The sequence below is a fragment of the Oncorhynchus masou genome, chromosome 9, assembly GCF_036934945.1.
Source record: "Oncorhynchus masou masou isolate Uvic2021 chromosome 9, UVic_Omas_1.1, whole genome shotgun sequence".
In the NCBI taxonomy this organism is placed as follows: Eukaryota; Metazoa; Chordata; class Actinopteri; order Salmoniformes; family Salmonidae; genus Oncorhynchus; species Oncorhynchus masou.
The window spans coordinates 84874733-84898582 of NC_088220.1; the positions used below are offsets into that span (position 1 = coordinate 84874733).

At 44.6% G+C, this 23850-nt stretch overlaps 1 protein-coding gene across 1 annotated transcript in view; it reads right to left on the reverse strand.

The window, feature by feature from the left end:
- Nucleotides 1–213: 213 nt before the first annotated feature.
- The window catches only part of LOC135546696 (immunoglobulin superfamily member 10-like), a 27226-nt gene continuing 3589 nt past the window's right edge, over nt 214–23850 (reverse strand). Inside the window, 10 exon segments of the mRNA XM_064975311.1 lie at nt 214–3258; nt 3443–3809; nt 8154–9054; nt 9312–9902; nt 9905–11023; nt 15862–17781; nt 18045–18626; nt 18629–18814; nt 20037–20427; nt 23764–23850. The exon segment at nt 23764–23850 is cut by the window's right edge and continues 43 nt beyond it. Of these exon segments, the coding sequence (XP_064831383.1) occupies nt 1708–3258; nt 3443–3809; nt 8154–9054; nt 9312–9902; nt 9905–11023; nt 15862–17781; nt 18045–18626; nt 18629–18814; nt 20037–20427; nt 23764–23850 (7695 nt within the window). The 3' untranslated portion in view covers nt 214–1707.

Consider the following 23850-nt stretch of genomic DNA (forward strand, 5'->3'; position numbering starts at 1 on the left):
CTTTGGGACAAAACCCATAGCCTCCAACCTCATAGTGGCCTGGCTGAAGACCTTATTCCAACTACGTGGACCTCTGGGAGCTATATTCTTAGAAAGTGCTCAAAATTGACCCCTTTGATCACAACTCAAAACAATTCAACCACGTTGCTTCAGTTAGCTCAATTAGCTTCACATTGGTCGAAACAGGACAAAATACAGGACAAGAAACACGTTCCATCTTTGGTTTAATTTCATCTCCCGGGTACCATTCATTTACTCCCAAGCACCAATTAATTTCCACAAAGTCATTATTAGCTACAAACGGCATAAATATATTATTACATGAAACCAATAATGCATAATAATTGTATTTACGTTGAGAGACAGTTCGTATAATGCCACTGAATACTGTGTAAATTATAATTTCACACCCATAAAAGTTGGTATTAATGCCCATTAAACCATGATAGGGGAGATAGGGATTAACATGACAAACTAACAAAGCTCATTCAAAAAGATCCACATTTACAAATGTGAGAAATGTATTATGAAAACCTGTATGATAATCCAGTGTAAAATGTATATGAGAAATATATATTTGGCAGTCCATAAGAATATACTGCCTGTATTTAAACAAGCAGTAAAGTCAGAATCACTCTCTGTCATTGCAGCAAATCAGTCACTAAACAACCAAAAAAGAGACATGTCCAGAGGGAACGTAGTGAGTTTCTCTGTCTTCCTCTCTCTCCATAGGCTGTAACAGTATAGTGTTGGGTCAGAACTGTCAACATGTAGCCTCACTGTCAGACCCAGTCTCTAGACCCTTTAAAAGCATGTAGCCTCACTGTCAGACCCAGTCTCTAAGACCCTTTAAAAACATGTAGCCTCACTGTCAGATCCAGTCTCTAAGTCCCTTTAAAAACATGTAGCCTCACTGTCAGATCCAGTCTCAAGACCCTTTAAAAGCATGTAGCCTCACTGTCAGACCCAGTCTCTAGACCCTTTAAAAACATGTAGCCTCACTGTCAGACCCAGTCTCTAGACCCTTTAAAAACATGTAGCCTCACTGTCAGACCCAGTCTCTAGACCCTTTAAAAACATGTAGCCTCACTGTCAGATCCAGTCTCTAAGTCCCTTTAAAAACATGTAGCCTCACTGTCAGACCCAGTCTCTAGACCCTTTAAAAACATGTAGCCTCACTGTCAGACCCAGTCTCTAGACCCTTTAAAAACATGTAGCCTCACTGTCAGACCCAGTCTCTAAGACCCTTTAAAAACATGTAGCCTCACTGTCAGATCCAGTCTCTAAGTCCCTTTAAAAACATGTTGCCTCACTGTCAGACCCAGTCTCTAGACCCTTTAAAAAACAAAACAAAAGAGAACGAGTGGTGAGTTTCCAGACCTCTGACTATGCTACAATAAGAATAACAGCTAGTCCGTCTTTTTGGGAAAAGAACAGATCTTTTTCTGTTCAGTTTCCCTTTCTTCTAGTTCCCTCCTCCTCCTCCTCCTCCTCCTCCTCCTCTCAATAATCCGGTTCTGCTCTTGGCTGATTGATGTGAGCTGTACCGTGGTCAAACTATTCCACAAACCCCGCTCCTCACAAGTCCACACCTTGAAAACAGTCTGTCCTGACATTGTACATTATAGGACAGACTGTAAAGTTTCTGTGTCTGTTTAGAGTTTATAGTCCAGGGGTTTTATATTCCCCTTTAGTCAGCGCTGGTCCTCACAGCACACGCATATACGTGACCCGTGAGTCCGTGCCCAGATGGTTTTTGGCCAGGCACTTGTAGGTGCCAGAATCTGCTGTGGTGGGTCTCTGGATGATCAGAGTGCCCTGTGGGTGGAGCAGCTCACTGCCCGTGGGTCGCCCTTTCCCCGCCGTGGAGAGCACAGAGCGGTCAGGCAGCTCCCAGGTAATCTCTGGCTTTGGGATCCCGATGGCGGCACAGTTGAGTTGGATGGGCGCCCCCGCCACCGCCCTCACGGTGGGAGGGGGTCCCGCGGTGATGCGGGGAGGGTAGGCGATGATGATTACCTGCACTGTGAGAACGGCCTCGCCAGCGTCGTTCCCTGCCCGACACACGTAGTTACCCCGGTCGTGGAGGGTTGTGTCCCTGACAACCAGGGTCCCGTTCTCCATCAGCTGGTGGCGTCCATTGACCTGAGGCCTGACCAGGGTGTGGCCTCCAGGGATGGTCCAGTAGATGCTGGGTCTGGGGCTGCCATCAGCCAGGCAGTGGAGGAACAGAGGGTCCCCAGACACACTGCGTATGATCCCTCTGGGCCTGGTGAGGATTAAAGGTTTCTGGCCCACCTCCAGAACTATCAGTTTCTCAATGTAGCCCACCGAGTTCTTAGCGGCACAGCGGTACTTCCCAGCATCCTCCTTCGTGGGGTTGTAGATGACGAAGGTTCCGTCATTGCCTAGGTGTTGGCGCGAGCCCCGGTCGGGGCTGCCAGTGAAGCGGGTCCCATTAGGCAGCAGCCAGATGATCTCTGGTGTGGGGTGACCATCTGCAGAACAGTTCAGCACTGTGGTCTTGCCCATGCGGGTCACCACCTTCTCGTTGAAGGGGTTCTTGAAGATGGGTCGTTGGAGCATGTCAGTGACCTCCAGCTGTACCACCATCACTGCCTCCCCTCCGTCGTTCCTCGCCATGCAGATGAACTCCGCCATGTCCGTCGGACGGACATTCCGGAATTCCAGCGTTCCGTTGTGGTGGACAATAATTCTGCTGCCGAAATACGGAGCGTTCAGGAAGATGTTATCCGGCATGATCCAGGTGACCTTCGGAGGCGGGTCTCCAGCGGCCTTGCAGTCTATGAACTTCCTGGAGTACTTAGCAGCTGTGTCTTTCACCACGGTCCTGTTCTGGTAGTAGCCATTGATCACCGGAGGGTTTCCGTCAATATCCAGCTTGTAAACCTTGCTGTCATCCCCGGCGGTGTTGCGAGCCATGCACACGTACTCACCAGCATCCCTAAGCTTAACGTCCCGGATATCGAGAGACCCGTTGACGTGCATCAGGTAGCGTTCGTTGGAGGCTGCGATCATGTCGTTGGTAGGGAGCATCCACAGGATTTTGGGCTTGGGCTCGCCCGTGGCCTCGCAGTCGAAGCGGATGTCACCTCCAGGCTTCACTTGGGCGTAGGTCCGGCTGGGCGTCCGTATCCGTGGCGCTGCCGTCACCACGGTGATGTGGACGTGCATCTCGTCCTTGCCCAGCTGGTTCTCGGCATAGCACGTGTAGTCTCCCTCCTCCGCCATGCCCACCTGTAGACAGACACAGTACGAGCAGTTCAGAGTCAGAGGACTACAAAGACAGAGAAGAAATACATCTAGCAACGTTGAGTGAGCAACATTGAATTAGCAACATTGAGTTAGCAACATTGAATACAGCCCATTACTCCTAGCAAGCCAATGCATTAACTAATTAGTGTTCAGGTAGATTTCACACCTGGTTGAGATAAAGCGTGCCATTATCAAACAGGATGTATCGACGTGCGCGTCCCCCTCCAATGCTGCTGTCTGCCTGCAGGGCGCTGTTGACCACGGTGCCGTCTGGTAGACCCCAGGAGATCTCTGGCTCCGGGGCTCCAGATGCTTTGCAGTCCACCTTCAGGTCGTTGCCGTAGGGGACCTGCTTCTTGCTGTATGTCTTGGGCTCAATCTTGGCTGGCTTCATGGACACAGTGACCTTCATGAGCTGGAGGTCGTCTCCCACCTTGCTGCGCGCCACACACAGGTAGTCCCCAGCGTCCTTGTCACTCACAGAGTCTATGACCAGGGTACCGTTGTCCAGGACCTGGATCCTGTTTCCCATCCTGGATAAAGAGATGTGAAAAATAATTAGGTACATTGGTTCTTTCTTTAACAGTTACTTAGTACTGCATCACAGCTTGCGGGCTGCCGCATAATTATATTGCACGTTATTAAGTGTCAGACATTTTTGCCATTAATGCTCGTTAGTTCTAGTTTGACCCCCAGAAGCCATCCTTGAGAAGCATTTGACTGTTTTTAAAAATTGGCTGTATTAGAGAATTTAAAACCTTTTTTTGCAAGAACATAGTAAATGGGGATTGATTTTAAGAAATGTAGCTTCATTAATTTGATTAATATTATTGTGTTTCTATTCCAAAAAAAACGAAACACTTAGGGTTTCCTTTAGGAAAATATGGCACTGTACAACGTGACCGGTCGGGAGGAGGCTACTAAGTGACGACGAGTGAAGAGCAAAATAATCTTAAAATTTCCACACCCTAATTGTAGGCTAACCAATACCCAAACGGAGATTCAGTGAGTCATCATTTGTAGATGACAACAAATTAAAAAGAGTTGAGTAGAGAAAGAATGTTGCTTTATATGATATTACGTCCTATTGATTTTACAATAACATACAGAAGTATAGTACGTCATGTACTGGGGGAAATGTTCTGTTTTAAACAGCAGCAGTTATGTCATCACATCAACAAAATCTAATGACTTTTCATCCTTGTGGAGTTTACAGTATATGTGCTCCTGCTTGGTATTTCCATCAATCTCCATAAAACATACATGGAATGTGTCATTCTTACAGGGGCCAGACGGGCTTACAGCCGATCACTCTATTTTACCTGGCAGGGCTAGGCGGGCTTAGAGCAGATCACTCTATTTCACCTGGCAGGGCTAGGCGGGCTTACAACAGATCACTCTATTTCACCTGGCAGGGCTAGGCTGGCTTACAGCAGATCACTCTATTTTACCTGGCAGGGCTAGGCGGGCTTAGAGCAGATCACTTTATTTTCACCTGGCAGGGCTAGGCTGGCTTACAGCAGATCACTCTATTTTACCTGGCATGGCTAGGCGGGCTTACAGCAGATCACTCTATTTTACCTGGCAGGGCTAGGCGGGCTTACAGCAGATCACTCTATTTCACCTGGCAGGGCTAGGTGGGCTTACAGCAGATCACTCTATTTTACCTGGCAGGGCCATGCTGGTTTACAGCAGATCACTCTATTTCACCTGGCAGGGCCAGGCTGGCTTACAGCAGATCACTCTATTTCACCTGGCAGGGCCAGGCTGGCTTACAGCAGATCACTCTATTTCACAAGGCAGGGCCATGCTGGTTTACAGCAGATCACTCTATTTCACCTGGCAGGGCCAGGCTGGCTTACAGCAGATCAGCTCTTTCTTTTATCAAGGCCATTGACAATGACTCACAATAATGGCTTCTTCCGAATCCTACAGCAGTTGCAGAAAAAAATAAAAGATTAATAAAAAACACGTCAGGGCTGCCTCGCCAGCCTCATAACAGTTTAAATTGGACAAGAAACAGAGGGAAAAACATTCTACTAAGTGTCATTATCTGCATAATGAAGATAATGATATAGGGGGGAATAATGATTTGATGAACTGAACAGTGAATCAAACCATTAGGCACTACATTCTTCGACATTCACAAAGAAAGTGTTTTTTTTGCCAATGTGTGCTTACTTAAGTCTCTGTTCCAAATAGACTTCCAAAATACGGACAAGTTCTTTTTTTCAGTGATTGCATGCAGAGAGGATACATAACAGAATGTCAGCTGCATTATTAGGAGCAAGATAAATGTCTCAACCAGGAAGCCAATGTTCTTCTGGTGCTCTCATCTTCATTTTTTAATCCTTGCTCAAATAATATAAAACTTGTTCGTGTCGATATCCAGTCTAAAATCCGTCATATTAGCTTGTTATTCAGGCAAATACCCCCCTCAGTTATTCTGGTCTCAGTTTTTTCCACCAGCAACTGCTAATGGAGAAAAGATTGAGAGGCTTAATAAGGTAATTTACAGTGCCTTGCGAAAGTATTCGGCCCCCTTGAACTTTGCAACCTTTTGCCACATTTCAGGCTTCAAACATAAAGATATAAAACTGTATTTTTTTGTGAAGAATCAACAACAAGTGGGACACAATCATGAAGTGGAACGACATTTATTGGATATTTCAAACGTTTTTAACAAATCAAAAACTGAAAAATTGGGTGTGCATAATTATTCAGCCCCCCTTAAGTTAATACTTTGTAGCGCCACCTTTTGCTGCGATTACAGCTGTAAGTCGCTTGGGGTATGTCTCTATCAGTTTTGCACATCGAGAGACTGACATTATTTCCCATTCCTCCTTGCAAAACAGCTCCAGCTCAGTGAGGTTGGATGGAGAGCATTTGTGAACAGCAGTTTTCAGTTCTTTCCACAGATTCTCGATTGGATTCAGGTCTGGACTTTGACTTGGCCATTCTAACACCTGGATATGTTTATTTTTTAACCATTCCATTGTAGATTTTGCTTTATGTTTTGGATCATTGTCTTGTTGGAAGACAAATCTCCGTCCCAGTCTCAGGTCTTTTGCAGACTCCATCAGGTTTTCTTCCAGAATGGTCCTGTATTTGGCTCCATCCATCTTCCCATCAATTTTAACCATCTTCCCTGTCCCTGCTGAAGAAAAGTAGGCCCAAACCATGATGCTGCCACCACCATGTTTGACAGTGGGGATGGTGTGTTCAGAGTGATGAGCTGTGTTGCTTTTACGCCAAATATAACGTTTTGCATTGTTGCCAAAAAGTTCAATTTTGGTTTCATCTGACCAGAGCACCTTCTTCCACATGTTTGGGGTGTCTCCCAGGTGGCTTGTGGCAAACTTTAAACAACACTTTTTATGGATATCTTTAAGAGATGGCTTTCTTCTTGCCACTCTTCCATAAAGGCCAGATTTGTGCAATGTACGACTGATTGTTGTCCTATGGACAGAGTCTCCCACCTCAGCTGTAGATGTCTGCAGTTCATCCAGAGAGATCATGGGCCTCTTGGCTGCATCTCTGATCAGTCTTCTCCTTGTATGAGCTGAAAGTTTAGAGGGACGGCCAGGTCTTGGTAGATTTGCAGTGGTCTGATACTCCTTCCATTTCAATATTATCGCTTGCACAGTGCTCCTTGAGATGTTTAAAGCTTGGGAAATCTTTTTGTATCCAAATCCGGCTATAAACTTCTTCACAACAGTATCTCGGACCTGCCTGGTGTGTTCCTTGTTCTTCATGATGCTCTCTGCACTTTTAACGGACCTCTGAGACTATCACAGTGCAGGTGCATTTATACAGAGACTTGATTACACACAGGTGGATTGTATTTATCATCATTAGTCATTTAGGTCAACATTGGATCATTCAGCAATCCTCACTGAACTTCTGGAGAGAGTTTGCTACACTGAAAGTAAAGGGGCTGAATAATTTTGCACGCCCAATTTTTCAGTTTTTGATTTGTTAAAAAAGTTTGAAATCTCCAATAAATGTTGTTCCACTTCATGATTGTGTCCCACTTGTTGTTGATTCTTCACAAAAAAATACAGTTTTATATCTTTATGTTTGAAGCCTGTAATGTGGCAAAAGCAAAGTTCAAAGGGGCCGAATACTTTCGCAAGGCACTGTATACTGGGTTGAATTCATTGGGTTTTAACAGCATGCTACAGCTTGTGATAAGATGACGTGTTATGGGTTCATTTGAACACTACAGTCTGTACCTTTTGTCCAAGGAGAGATATTACATGTAGCTTTAGATCAGATGCTGCCGAACAAATTTCTGCCCTGCTAGAGCTGCCCCCTGGGTCAACTGTAAGTGCTGTTATTGTGAGGTGGAAACATCTAGGAGCAACAACGGCTCAGCCTGCAAAGTGGTAGGCCACACAAGCTCACAGAATGGGAACGCCACGTGCTGAAGCGCGTAGCCCGTAAAAATTGTCTGTCCTCGGTTGCAACACTCTCTACCGAGTTCTAAACTGCCTCTGGAAACAATGTCAGCACAATAACTGTTCAGTGGGATCTTCATGAATTGGGTTTCCATGGCCGCATACAAGCCTAAGATGCTCACATGTAGTGTATGCTCAATGCCAAGCATCGGCTGGAATGGTGTAAATCTTGCTGCCATTGGACTATGGAGCAGTGGAAACGCGTATCTGTAGTGATGAATCACGCTACACCATCTGGCAGTCCAAAGGACTAATCTGGGTTTGGCGGATGCAAAATCTGGGTTTGGCCCCTTAGTTCCACTGAAAGGAAATACCAGCATACCATTACATTCTGGACGATTCTGTTGATCTGCTGGCGTCTATGCCTCTGAATAGACTGTGTGATTACGTATATATTACAGATCATGTCCTCATTACCTGTGCCACTGGTCCACCACAGCCTTGGACGGTAGTCTCCAGATTATCCTGGGTTTGGGGTCCCCGGTGGCCGAGCAGTTCAGCCTGAGCTGGTCACCATACGACAGCACCGTCCTGAGGTGTGATGCCTCAACAATCTCAGGAGCCATCTCCTTCTTCTCCACCGTCAGCGTCACCACCCTGCGCTCTGACCCTGTAGAGCTGGTGACGATGCACTCGTACTTTCCACTGTCCGTGGCAGCCGTATCGGTCAGGTGGAGCGTCCCGTTAGCAAACACAGACACCCTGGGGTCCACAGAGGTCTTCATGGGCAGCACCGCCATCCCATCATAGAGGACCCAGTGTACGGTGGGCTGGGGGCTGCCCTGAGCGGTACAGGGTAACCACAGGCTCTGACCCACACCAGCCTGGACCTGCTGTCGTTTGGCCTCCAGGATACCAGGAGGTGCTGCCACCACCTGCAGTCTGACAGTGGCAGTGTCGGCTCCTGCTGGGTTACTGGCGATGCACTTGTAGTGGCCCCGGTCATACACAGACACCTGCTTTATGAGCAGAGTGCCCTCTGGGGTCACTGACACTCTGGGGTCCGAGTTGTGGCCCCTGACTTGGGTGCGGTTGGCCAGGATCCAGGACACCAGAGGGGTGGGGCGGCCCTCCACCTTGCACTTCATCTCCACTGTCTTCCCAGAGTGGGACTTGATCTCCCGTACCTTGGGCTCCAGGATGCGAGAGGGGTAGGCCACTACGGACAGGGTGACCAGGAGCTTGTCTGACCCCTGATCGTTCTCGGCCAGGCAGAGGTACTGGCCACGGTCTTTGATGTTGGCGTTCTGGATGGACAGAGTGCCGTTCTGGAACACCTCAAACTTGCCCATCTTGCCCTTGATGGTCATTGTGCTTCCTGAAAGGAAGGGAGGAACGAGAGTGCGAGAGAGAGAGTATTAGAGAGGGGGAGAAAGAGAGAGAGAGAGAGAGGGGGAGAAAGAGAGAGAGAATATTAGAGAGGGGGAGAAAGAGAGTGAGAGTAAGAGTATAGAGAGGGGGAGAAAGAGAGCAAGATAGAGGGAGTGAGAGAGAATATGTAAATACAGTATAATTTCAGTACAACTTCATTCCCAAGTTAGTTTTATAACATGCTAAATATTTATACCCTTTTACCTGTGCTTGAAGAGAATCGTTTCCAACTGATGGTGGGTTCAGGGCTGCCCACGGCTTCACAGGGCAGGAAGGCGTCGGAGTTGGACAGGACAGTGAAGCTAGCCGCGTTGCCTCCCACAATCCTGGGCTTGGTGAGAATGTCCTTGGTAGATGGCTCAAAGCCCACAATGCTAGCGGTTGTCGTATCATAGCCGGTGATGTGGGTATAGGCGTTGGAGATGGCATTGTCTATGTCCTTGCTGCTGTAGGGGCCATTGGTGTGCCCTTGCTCTGCTTCCAGAACAGTCAGTGTGTCAAAAGTCAGGGTCTTGTCTGGGCTTGGTCTGGTCCGTTTACTGGACACCGTTGGCCTGGTTCTCCTGATCGTGGGTCTCTGTGTGATCTGGTAAGGACTGTCTCTCCCTGACGGGAGCCTGATGTTAGTGTTCACTCTGATGGGGTCGGTGTTAGTCTGGACGCGGGTTGATGATGTAGTGTAAGGCCTGGAGGTGGTGGCTGGATGAGGTGTGTTGGAAGTCATTCTGGGCCTGGTGGTGGAAGTGTAGGCTCGTGGATGGTTAGTGGTGGACTCCAGCTCGTCTGTCCAGTTTCATCTTCGTATGAGTCAGAGTCTGTAGTAGTTTCTCCCACGGAGGTCAAGTCAGTGGACACAGTCACTGCAGACCTTTCTGATTCCCTGGAGGGCGTGAACAGGGGCTTGGAGACGGAGACAGTCCGTGTGGGATATGTGGTGGTCTCCACGGTGGTCTCAATGATGGTTTCTGTTGTTTCCGTGGTGGTGCTGGGTGCTTCGGTAGTTGTTATGGTTTTTCTGAAAGTCCACCTGCCCCTGAATGGCCTCCTGCCCACTGACCCTCCATTCAGTCTCCGGTTTCCCCCAAATCTACGGGATAGGTACCCCCCTGACCCTCCGGATTCAGACCCAGAGGATGAGGCCTCATCTGTGTCTTCTCTTGGGGCAGGTTTTTCCGTGGGTGGAGTAGCGATAGTCTGGGTGTCTGGGGAAGACTCTGTGGTGTTGGAGTATCTGTAGTGCCAGGCTGGTGTTGTAGTTCCATGGCTAGTGCCAGGCTGGGATGTGGTAGAGGCCTCAGAGTCAGGCGATGAATCTCCATAGTCATCGTCTGATGAGCTTTCTGGGATTTCTCTGTGTTTACCTGCTCTAGACGGTGACTCGGTCACAGGTTCAGCCAGAGACCGCTGGGTGGGCAGTGCGGTTGTTGTTGTAGTTGCGGTGGTGGTGGGTTGGACCGTTGTTGAACCCCTTGTGGTGGTGGAGGGCCTGGCTGGTTTACGTAGCCCGTTGAGTTTCTCCTTCTGCTTCGCCCTGTTCCCAAACAGCCTGCCCCAGTTGTTCTTACCACGGACGACCTTGGAGGCGGTTGTGGTTGTGATGGTGGAGGTTGTTGGTTCATCTGTTGTGCTCGTCATAGGATGGTGTGTTGGGTCAGACTCTGGGGCTTCAGAGGAGGTCATGTCGTCGCTGGATACCTCACCTCTGGACTGAGAGTCAGTGGAGGTGGGCTGGGTGGTGGTGGTGGGGGCTTCTGTTGAGTATGTGGTGGTGGGAGTGTCCAGTGTTGTAGAGATGGGCCTCTCTGTTCTTCCTAGAGAGGAGCTAGGGACTTTAGGCGATGATTTAGGCAATGTTTTTGGTGTGATGACCCTCTGACCGCTTGTCTTCTTCTTCCCATCCTCATCACAGTCACAGTCTGAAATATCAACAATAATAACAATGAATCATCATAATCATCATCATGAACTTTAGGCTGTTCCTCAAAGCTCAAGAGTCTCACCAACAAAGATAATGTCAACGTCAAAGACAAGAAACGACATAACACATTTGAACAACATGACAAGTATAACTATATTTAAGTATATAAAAAATTATTTTAAATACATTTAATGTCAATTTTATTTGTATTTCATTAGCATTTAATTTGATTAAATACATAAAAAATTATGTAAATTGGGATGCTTTTTTCCATTTTTTCTTAGTATATTAGATAAAGAGCAAAACAAATATACGTTGAATACACCTTAAGTACATTTTATGTATGTTTCTCATGAATTAGAAGTACTAAAATTGTATTTGAATTATATCTCCTGTATTTTCTTTACAAAGAAAGTGCATTTATTTCAAGTTATTATTATTATAAGTTATTTCAAGTATTTCATGTTTCAAGTATAATTTTACAAATAGACTTCTACTCATTAGTTATTGTAATTAGCCATGTAAAGGTAACTTTCATTTACTAAGGCATCTTTTCAGCCAATGCTATTTACAAAGCAATTGTGGCTGGAGCAGCAAACTACAAGTTACGCTTTTGATAACTTCACCAGTGGTATTTCACACTTTAGCTGTTCACATGGTGATAAATAAACATTTCAATAAAATGTGTAATGTGTCATATGTGATGTGCAATTAGAAGTACAACATTATTCAGTTTGGAAATGAACATCAAAAACATTTGAATTACCTAAATATAAGGAACAATATCATATTATAATATTATCATATTATATTTATAAATTATAAATTATAAACTTCAGCTGCAGAAAAGGATGCTGGGTAATATGCAAAACATTTTGCAAATGTGTTTTTGAAAGTATACTTTAATATATTTTGTGGACATTTATGTTAAATATACTTTTTTTTTAAGTATACTTAAGTATATTTACTTGAGATATTAAAAAGTATAGTCTCAGGAAGCATTTTTCTCAGCTGTGCATGCTACCTTATATGGAATAAACAATCGTTATCATTGTCAACTTTCTCTGCAGTCTTCTGAACTGAAATTAAGAAAGTATTTCAAAACTCATTATTGCCACTGAAATTGCAGTGCCTTGCAAAGGTCTTCATACCCATTGGATTTCTTAAAATGTTAATCGTTACAAAGTGGGATTAAAATTGATTTCATTTAAAAAAAAAATTTGTCAACAATCTATGCAAAGATTTTATTTTACATTTTGTAAATATTGATAGATATTAAATAACTAAAATATAGTTGTTGCATAACTACTCAGCTCACTGAGTCAATACATTATAGAAACACTTTTGGCAATGATTACATTGGCGAGTCTTCCTGGGTAAGTCTCTGAGAGCCAATCCCTAACCCTTTATCCTGTTCATAGTTCTTCCAGTCCTGTCAAGATGTCGGGGATAATGGCTAGACAACCATTTTCATGTCTTGTCATATATTTTCAAGTAGATTCACTGTCTTCTTGGTAAGCAACTCCAGTGTAAATTTGGCCTTGTGTTTTAGGTTATTGTCCTGTTGAAAGGTGTTGGAAAGCAGACTGAAGCAAGTCCTCTTCTAGGATTCTGCCTGTGCTTGGCTCCAAACCGTTTCTTTTTATCCTGAAAAACTCCCCAGTACTTGCAGATTGTCAAGCATACCAATGCCATGATGCAGCCACCACCATGCTTGAAATAAGGCAGGAGTTACTCAGTGATGTGTTGTGTTGAATTTGCCCCAAACATAAGGCTTTGCATTTAGGCCAAAAAGTGTATTCCTTTGCAGTTTTATTTACAGTATTACTTTAGTGCCTTGTTGCATACAGTACTATTTTTATTTTGTATATTTGTACTCTTCTTTTCACGTTGTAATTTCTGTCATTATTTTTGGAATCACTACAGTGTTGTTGATTTCACCGTCACAGCCATTGAACTATGTAACTGTTTTAAAATCACCAATGGCCTCAATGTAACATCCCTGAGAAGTTTCATTCCAGCTCATTTCAGCAGTATGACTGTATATCGTTGATGTGTCTGGGTGGTTTAATACATAATCCACAGCATAATTATTAATCTCTTGAGTGTAGGGGGCAGTATTTTGATGTTTTGATGAAAAACGTACCCAAATAAAACTGCCTATTTCTCAGGCCCAGAAGCTAGAATATGCATATAATTGACAGCTTAGGATAGAAAACACTCTAACGTTTCCAAAACTGTCAAAATATTGTATGTGAGTATAACAGAACTAATATTGCAGGCGAAAACCTGAGGAAAATCCAATCCCTTCATTCCATTTAAAGGGATATAAGCCATATTTATTTTCTTATGGCTTCCACATGGTGTGAACAGTCTTTAGACATAGTATCAGGCTTTTATTTTGAAAAAATAGCGAGAAAAATCACATCGCGTCATTGGATGGCTGGGTGCCAGCAGCGTTTTGCATGCGCCAACAGAGTGGAGCAGACATTTTCTCTCTCTCTCCTATTTTTATTTTTTTATTTTTTATTTTTTACCATTATTTTACTATGCAAGTCAGTTAAGAACAAATTTTTATTTTCAATGACGGCCTAGGAACAGTGGGTTAACTGCCTGTTCAGGGGCAGAACAACAGATTTTGTACCTTGTCAGCTCGGGGATTTGAACTTGCAACCTTTCGGTTACTAGTCCAATGCTCTAGCCTATTGAAGAAGCTACAGTCCGGTTGAAACATTATCGATTACATATTGTAAAAACAACCTGAGGATTGTTGAGCCTTTGGATTTCTGAACATAACGCGCCAACCAAATGGAGGTATTTTGGATATAGAAATAATCTTTATGGAACAAAAGGAAGATTTATTGTGTAACTGGGAGTCTTGTGAGTGCAAACATCCGAAGATCATCAAAGGTAAGCGATTCATTTTATTGCTTTTCTGACTTTCGTGACCAATCTACTTTGCTGCTAGCTGTTTGTAATGTTTTGTCTGCTGAGAGAGATGTCCTTACAGAAACGTTTGGTATGCTTTCGCCTAAAAGCTTTTTTGAAATCTGACACGGCAGGTGGATTAACAACAAGCTAAACTGTGTTTTGCTATATTGCACTTGTGATTTCATGAAAATTAAATATTTTTTCGTAATTTAATTTGAATTTGGCGCTCTGCAATTCATTGGTGGTTGACGAAAATTATCCCGCTAATGGGATGGGTGTGTCAAGAAGTTTTAAAATGACCATCCGTAAAGAGATATTCAATGTCTGATTTGATATTGTTACCCATCAACCAATCACTGCCCTCTCTTTATGTGCAACCCTTATTATTTCACACAGAGTGAGTCCATGTGTAATTTGTTAAGCCACATTATACTCCTGAACTAATGTATTCTTAACTCAACAAAGGGGCTGAATACTTATGCAACGACTATAATTTATATATATATATATTTGTATTTTTTCAATTTTTTTATTCATCTTACTATTTATTTTTTAGTTATTTTTCACTTTGACATTACAGAGTATTTTGAGTTCATTATTGGCAACAAATTACAATTAAATCAATTTTATTCACGCTGTTTAACACAGCAAAATGTGAAGAAATACACGGAGTATGAATGTTTTTGAAAGGCACTGTATAACAGCACGTTTCATCACTTACAAACAGTTTCCAATTTTTTTTTATTGTGCTTCAACTTAAAAACAACTCCAAGTGTATTTTAAATACACAAATAATTTTAAAGCGTTTGAAATTAATGTACAGTTTTAATGAGTATGTTTAAGTTTAACGATAGTGAACATATAGTATACTAAAAGACTGAAAAACAATTAATTTAAAGTACACTTTTAATAAGTGTATTGAAGTGTGATGATAGTATACTGATCAAAAATATAAACGCAACATGTAAAGTGTTGTTTCATGAGCTGAAATAAAAGATCCCAGAAATTTTCCATAAGCACAAAAAAAGTTTTTCTCTCAGATTTTTGTGCACAAATTTGTTTATTGAGCTTTTCTCCTTTGAAAAGATAATCCATCCACCTGACAGGTATGGCATATCAAGAAGCTGATTAAACAGCATGATCATTACACGGGTGCACCTTGTGCTGGGGACAATAAACGGCCACTCTAAAATGTGCCGTTTTGTCACACTACACAATGCCACAGATGTCACAAGTTTTGAAGGAATGTGCAATTGGTATTGTGACTGCAGGAATGTCCACCAGAGCTGTTGCCAGAGAATTGAATGTTAATTTCTCTACCATAAGCCACCTCTAACGTCATTTTAGAGTTGGCAGTATCCCCAACCGGCCTCACAACTGCCGCCCAGGACCTTCACATCCAGCTTCTTCACCTTTGTCTGGGATCAACCACCCAGAAAGCTGATGAAACTGAGGAGTAGTATTTCTGTCTGTTATAAAGCCCTTTTGTGGGGAAAAATTCATTGTGAATGGCTGATTCCTCAGTGGGTGGGCCTATGCCTATGCCATCCCAGGTGCACCAATGGCTGGGCCACTGCCCAGTCATGTGAAATCCATAGATTATGACCTAATTTATTTATTTCAATTAAGTGATTTCCTTATATGAACTGTAACTCAGTAAAACCGTTGAAATTGTTGCATGTTGTGTTTATATTTTTGTTCAGTATATATTTATAGATATTTAAGATATACCAGAAAAGTACATTTCGCATTTGAATTATGTTATTTAAATTTGTTGTATATTTAAGTACACTTTAGCATACATGTAATATACCACATTTTTTCTCATTTGGGATAACGTACACTGTGCTAAGATCCATAGTGTAGAAACTACATATCATATTTGAACAACATGATATAAAGTACCTGTGGTCAGCTCCATAGTGTAGGGTACTGTGTTGTTGCCTTGCTTCTTCACCGTGGTGGGATGTTTGAGTTTGTTCAGGATGGACTGGATGTCTGTGATTCGGTTGGGCTTGATAAACCTCCTCCTGCCAGGATGGTTCCTCCTCCGGCCCATTCCTCCTCTTCCTCCTCCTCCTCCTCGGCCATTCTTAGGGGGGATGATGTGGATCTGCTGGCGGGAGATGATGGTGGAGCCTGCAGGCAGACGGGGGGACTTGATCCTCTGGGTGGTGTGGAAGGTGATCTCATCCTGCTCTCTCTCGGTGGTGGTGACTGCGGTGAAGGTGGTCTGGCTGTCTGGGTCAGTGGCTGTGTGGATCTCAGGCCCTCTGGGGGGTGACCTGGGACTGTCCATCATGGGGGTGACGTTGGGGTCGGTGACAAGCGATCGCGCCGCCCCGGTGGAGGTCTCTGGTTCTGCAGGTGCTTCTCCGGAGAATAGGATCTGGGTCTCGTCTGTGGTGTCGGTCACGGTGAGGCGGAGAGTGACGGGTAGCCTCAGGGGTACCGTCATGTTCCTCTCCAGAGCATACGACTCACCATTAGACCCACTAGTTCCACTAGACCTACTGATACTGGGAATGTTTGGTGTGACTGCCTCACTCTGAGTTCCACTGATACTCCCTGTGATGATGGGTCCGTGGCTGAATGTGGACTCGATGGGTGTGGCGTCTGACCGGCTGTATGACTCTGTCGTCACTCTGTCAGTGTTTTCTGTTGTTACAGTGAAACTAGTCCGAATGTCATCTGGGATCTCCATGGTTGTTATGAAACTGGTTTCACTGTTGTCGGTGGTTGCCATGACATTATTCTGATTGTTTACGTTCTCTCTGCTTGCAGTTACTCTCATCTTTCTTTCATCTAGAGTATCTGTGGTTGTCATGACGCTGGTTGGTAAAACAACGAGTCCGTCTTCATGAGACAGACCCTCCCCAGATCCAGCATCCCCGTCCGCAGACATGTCAGTCTCAGAGACTCCTTTTTCCCTCTCTGTCTTCATTGTTGAACCACCTTGAGCCTTCTTCATGAACTCTGCAAATCTCTGGGGGTCTACTTTCCTGGAGGCTTGATCAAAGACCCTCCTGTTGCTCCATATGCGTCTACTGCTGGCTGGGCCCCTCCGCCTCCCCCCTGAGCCTCCTGATCCTCTGCCCTGAGAGGAGGACCTGAGTCTGGGGTATGGCCTATCTGATGTGATGGTCCTGGACTCCTTGATGGTTCTTTCAGAGGGGCTGGAGGAAGGGATCTCACTGTGGGAATCCTCCCTCTCTTCTATGCCCCCATCAACCTCAAACTCAACCCCAGCTTCCACTCCTGACCCCTCTCTATCCACCACTGTCACCTTCCTGTACCCCTCCCCAGTAACTGTCACCTGGGAAGTCAGCAGGTCCACCCCCAGGTAGTTAGCACTGAGACACCTGTAAAACCCCCGGTCTCTGGAGGTCAGATCTTTTATTCCTAGAGTCCCATTCCTATAGAGCTTCCTGTTCCCATAGGATTTCTCCAGCACTGTGTGGTCAGGTAGAATCCACTGGACCGAGGCATCAGGGCTGCCTGTGGACCCACAGTCTAGAACCAGGCTCTGGCCCAGAGGCCGTGAGAGCTTGACCCCGTTGACCTCCTCCTCCTCCACATCGGGAGACAGCACGGTGACCCGGAAGCTGAGCACGTCTGCGTCCAGGTAGTTCGTGGCGATGCAGCGGTAAAGCCCAGTGTCTGAGGTGTCTGTTCCTCTCAGGATGAGCCTCCCATCAACGGTGATCACTATCCTGCGGTCCTCGCTGGAGAAGGGCGCCCGCACCTTACTGCCGTCCGATAAGATCCACTCGACAGAGGGCTTTGGCTCCCCCAAAGTCTGGCAGTTGAGCTCCACCACCCCACCTGTAATTACAACAAGAATCACGTGAATAAATTGATTTTATAATGCACATTGCTATATTGTAGCTCTGAGAGTATGTTACATACATCATATGGACACATTTCTGCTCATCCACAACATATTGTGTATTGTAGGACCCACCTATGAGGACAGAGTGCTCAGTCATGAACAAGACACATATTAACCATGCATTGCTTTGATGGAGCCCTTTTCAACAAGCATCAAAAAGCATTGAATGGGGGCTGTATCTCTGCCCAACACCCACCTATGAGGACAGAGTGCTCAGTCTGGGTCTGGTTGTCTCGTTTGATGATGGTCCAGCTGTAACGGTCCTTCCTCTGCGACACCTTGTTCTCCACACGCAGGTTAACCACTGACCTGTACTTAATGTGCAGAGTGGAGAATGTGGTCGTGGTACGGTCCAGCTGAAAGTTAACCTCTCCCTGCATCAACCACGCGGGTGAAGTTATAATATCAGCCTCGATATCTGTGTGGATTTCATCATGTCCCTCCATTGGTCTGATCTGGGTGTACTTGTAGATCATGTCTGGGGTCCTGGAGAGCATCAACCCTCTCTCTAGCCTCATGGGAACGTCACTGTACGTAGCCAGGATGCGCCAGAGCTGTTGGATGTGCTCATAGTCAATATTACAAACCAGCCATGTAGAGATGGTGGTGGAGAGCATGGTCACGTTCTTCTCCTCCTCCTCCACCTGGGTTAGAGTCAGGTTCTCCATGGCTGATGGTCTCTGGACTGTGCAGGTAAGGCTAGCGTCATTGTGGAACTGATCTGTCAGGTTCATCTGGAGGGATCCAATGGGAGCGATGAAGTCCCGGGGGGAGACAGGGTGTAATCCCCCTCGTCCAGGCTGACGTTCCTCTGCTTCAGATGGGGGTGGATCCGGGGCTTGGTACAGGTGAAGGCATCACGGGGAAGTTGGATGAGGCTCCTGCCTCTAATGGGAGAAGGGGTCTCACAGACGGGGCAGGCTTCTCCTCTGGCATACTTCCTGTCACGCTTGCATTTCAGCACACCTGGAAAACAAGGTCATTACTGAATCGATATGTCGTTTTTCAGTCATGATTTATTAAGGTGTTGGTTCACTATTTCCCATGCTTTCAAATGTTGTTTATGATAATGCTCTAAATCACAAAGTTGGTATTAAGAAATGATCCACGAGAGTCTAAATTTAGATTTAGATCCATCTACATTTGCTTATTTATTACATTTTTGATAAAAACAATAGCGCCTTTTGTTCCTGTTTTTTAGTATTTTTAAGTACAACTTGATGCTGATATTGAAAAAAAGTGAAAAGACGTATTTCCAACAATAAAGATGATCTGTCTTCTTTGGAGAAGCAGGGTTTTCCTGCTAGAAACTGTCCCAAACTGTCCCATCAATGTACTGAAGAAACACATTTTTTCACGATATAAATTCATGCATGTAGAGAATCCACCAGATCTTTATTGAACTCGGCAAGTCAGTTAAGAACAAGTTCTATTGACAACGATGGCCTAACAGGTTAACAATGGGTTAACTGCCTTGTTCAGGCGAAGAACGACAGTTTTTTACCTTGTCAGGTCCGGGAGTCAATCCAGTAACCATTTTGGTTACTGACCCAACGCTCTAACCACTCTGCTACCTGCCACCCTGAGCTTGCCTGGTTTTGGTTACTGACCCAACGCTCTAACCACTCTGCTACCTGCCACCCTGAGCTTGCCTGGTTTTGGTTACTGACCCAACGCTCTAACCACTCTGCTACCTGCCACCCTGAGCTTGCCTGGTTTTGGTTACTGACCCAACGCTCTAACCACTCTGCTACCTGCCACCCTGAGCTTGCCTGGTTTTGGTTACTGACCCAACGCTCTAACCACTCTGCTACCTGCCACCCTGAGCTTGCCTGGTTTTGGTTACTGACCCAACGCTCTAACCACTCTGCTACCTGCCACCCTGAGCTTGCCTGGTTTTGGTTACTGACCCAACGCTCTAACCACTCTGCTACCTGCCACCCTGAGCTTGCCTGGTTTTGGTTACTGTTACTGACCCAACGCTCTAACCACTCTGCTACCTGCCACCCTGAGCTTGCCTGGTTTTGGTTACTGACCCAACGCTCTAACCACTCTGCTACCTGCCACCCTGAGCTTGCCTGGTTTAATGTTTTTTTTTTTTTTAAATGTACAGTAACTGTCAACAGGGCGTACTCAGTTAAATCAAAACATTCAGAACGTTGCAGACAGAAATCTAATGTAACCTTACCTGAATTTATCTCAGCCCACTCTGGGAACCAAGCCATGCGACAGTCGCAGGACCAGGGGTTGCCATGGAGATAGATGTTCTCCAGCTGAGAGCAGCCAGTGAAGACGTCTTTGGGGAGGCTGGCGAGGAGGTTGTCAGACAGGTGGATGTTCCTGACGGAGGACACCTTGAACACTTGGCTGTGCCTCAGAGTGATGAAGGTGTCCGGGTGGAGCTGCTGGAGTAGGTTGCCCTCCAGGTGGACCAGCTGTAACATGGTGAGACCGTAGAACGCCTCCGGGTTGATGAACTCGATGAGGTTGTGGTCCATGTGGAGTCGTACCAGGCCCTCCAGGCCTTGGAAGGTGTCCTTGTTGATCTCTTTCACTCTGTTATAGCTCATCTTCAGGACCTGAAGGCACATCATTGAAAAATACAAGTTATAGTCATACATAGAGACCCCTGGAGCGAGGGTCTACCACGGCTAACATGTTTCCTTCATTAGGAAAAACAGTGTTGTAAATATCATCCGGGCCAGAGGGGATGTGAGGTTGTTCTGCCTGGGAGCACTTCCAGAAGTCACCGTTGTGAATGTTTTTTAAATAAGAGTAACTCAAAGCAGTTGTAAAGTGATGCATGTCCAGGGTCTTTTATAAACCCCTTTCTGAGTTAACCCTCAGGGCCTACAAACTTCTTTGGAATAAAATATGAACACCACGGACAAAAGACACAGCTGTTTATTTGGTGATATATTTTCCAAGATGAATTACACTTGGACTTGAAAGATGTTACTGGAAGGAGGGAACTTGTATTTATTAATGTCTTAGCATGCTTAGTTCTTTGGCTCCACTAGCTTGGTGGGGAAAAGTCTACTCTGTCAAAGAATGATATGAGGTTATGAATGGAGTAGGTTATACATTTAACAAAATCATTGTCATGTCTGCCAATGTGGATATGAGCAAATGTGAATTAAATGAGTCAACATATTACAAACATAAAGGATCCTTTGTAGCTCAGTTGTTAGAGCATGGTGCTTTTCAATGCCAGGATAGTGGGTTCAGGACCACCAATTGTTTCAAAAATTATGTGGGTGTGGCTTTGGATACAAAATGTCTTCTAAGTGGTGTATATATAAGGGTAATAAAAGAAACAACAACAGAAAGTGTGTTAATAGGATGTTGGACCACCACCAAGCCAGAACAGAACACCCTGGCATAGATTCTACAAGTGTCTGGAACTCTATTGGAGGGAAGTGACATCATAATTCCATCCTTTGTTGGTGGTGCTGGACAATGCAGTCTCAGGCACCTCTCCAGAATGTCCCATAAGTGTTCAGTTGGGTTGAGATCTGGTGACTGAGACGGCCATGGCATATGGTATACAGTGTATTCACACACCTTGACTTTTTCCACATTTTGTTGTTACAGCCTGAAAGTAAAATTGATTTTAAAAAATCTTGCTGGCCTACACACAATCCCCGAATAATGTCAAAGTGGAATTATGTTTTTCAAAATTGTTACAATTAATAGAAATTCCAAAGCTGAAATGTCTTGAGTCAATGAGTATTCAATCCCTTTGTTATGGCAAGCATAAATAAGTTCAGGAATAATTAACAAGTCAAATAATAAGTTGCATGGAATCACTATGTGTACAATAAATAGTGTTTAACATGATTTCTTTTTAATGGCTATCTCATCTCTGCACCCCACACATACAATTATCTGTAAACTCCCTCAGTGGAGCACTGCATTTAAAACAGAGATTCAATCATAAAGACAAGGGAGGTTCTCCAATTCCTTGCCAAGAAGTGCACCTATTAGTAGATGGGTAAACATTTTAACAAATCTGACATTGAATATCCCTTTGAGCATGGTGAAGTTATAAATTACATTTTGGATGGTGTATCAATACACCCAGTCACTACAAAGATACAGGCGTCCTTCCTAACTCAGTTGCTGGAGAGGAAGGAAACTGCTCAGGGATTTCACCATGACGTCAATGGTGACTTTAAAACAGATACAGAGTTTAATGGCTGTGATAGAGTATGAATCAAGAACATTGTAGTTATTCCACCATTCTAACCTAATTAACAGAGTGAAAAGAAGGAAGCCTGAACAGAATAAAAATATTTCAAAACCTGCTTCCTGTTTGCAACAAGGCACTAAAGTAATACTTCAGAAAATGTGGTGAAGCAATTTACTTTTTGTCCTGAATGCAAAGTTGGGGGATAATCCAACACAACACTTTACTGAGTATCACTTTCCATATTTTCAAGCATAGTGGTGGGTGCAACTGGGTCCTGGACTTCCTGACGGGCTTCCTCCAGGTGGTGAAGGTAGGAAACAACAACTCCAATATGCTAATCCTCAACACAGGGGCCCCACAAGGGTGCATGCTTAGCCCCCTCCTGTACTCCCTGTTCACCCATGATTGCGTAGCCATGCACGTCTCCAACTCAATCATCAAGTTTGCAGATGACACAACAGTGGTAGGCCTGGTTACCAACAATGACGAGACAGCCTACAGGGAGGAGGTGAGGGCCCTGGCGGAGTGGTGATAGGAAAATAACCTCCCCCTCAACGTCAACAAAATGAAGGAACTGATCGTGGACTTCAGGAGACAACAGAGGGAGCACGCCCCTCGTCCACATCGGACTGCGACATTGATCATCCTAATATTTCTATGTTTCTTAATTCCATTCTTTCACTTTCTTAGATTTGTGTGTATTGTTGTGTATTGTTAGATATTACTGCACTGTTGAAGCTCGGAACACAACCATTTCCCTCAATATATGTCTATGCAACCAATAAAATGTGATTAGATTTTATGGGTATGCTTGTAATTGTTAAGGACTGGTGAGATTTTCAGGATAAAAAAGAGACAGAATGGAACTAAGCAGAGGCAAAATCCTAGAGGAAAACCTGGTTAAGTCTGCTTTCCACCAGACACTGGGAGATGAATTCACCTTTCAGCAGGATAATAACTTTAAACAAAAGGTCAAATCTACACAGGAGTTGCTTACCAAGAAGACAGTGAATGTTCCTGAGTGACCGAGTTACTGTTTTGACTTAAATCTACTTTAAAATCATCAACAGCAAGACCTTAAAAGAATTGTCTGGCGATGATCAATAACACATTTGACAGAACTAACAATAATGGGCAAATGTTGTACAATCCAGGTGTGTAAATCTCTTAGAGACTTAGCCAGAAAGACACAGCTCATATTGCTGCCAAAGGTGCTTGTATAAAGTATTGACTCAGGGTTGTGAATACTTATGAAAAGGAGACATTTCTGTATTCATTTTGAATACATTAGTAAAAATATGTAAAAACAGGGAGTACAGGAGGGGGCGGAGCACACACCCTTGTGGGGCCCCTTTGTCATTCTGGGAAAAACATATATTTAATAAACTTTGAATTCACACAACAGAATGTGGAATAATTCAAGGGGTATGAATGCTTTCCGAAGGCACTGTACATTGTTTTCAGGCTCAGCCGACCATTCAGTGTCCACTTCTGCCCTGTGGATGGGGACATTGTCATCTTAATGGGGGCATAGACATGCCACAATAATGTCCAAAATAATAGCCTGCTAAAATATTAATGACCCATTCAATACATGACCCTAAGCATGATGGGATGTCATTTGCTTGATTACCTCAGGAACCACATATCCCTCATGTACTCACGTGGTTCTATTACCTGTATATCGACAGGTGTTTTATGACAGTGCTGTCATGGGTTATACCTGTAAGGACTTGAGGTCTTGAAAGGCCCTGTCAGCGATGCTGTGAATGGTGTTGCTGTGGAGCATCAGCAGCTCCAGGTGTTTCAA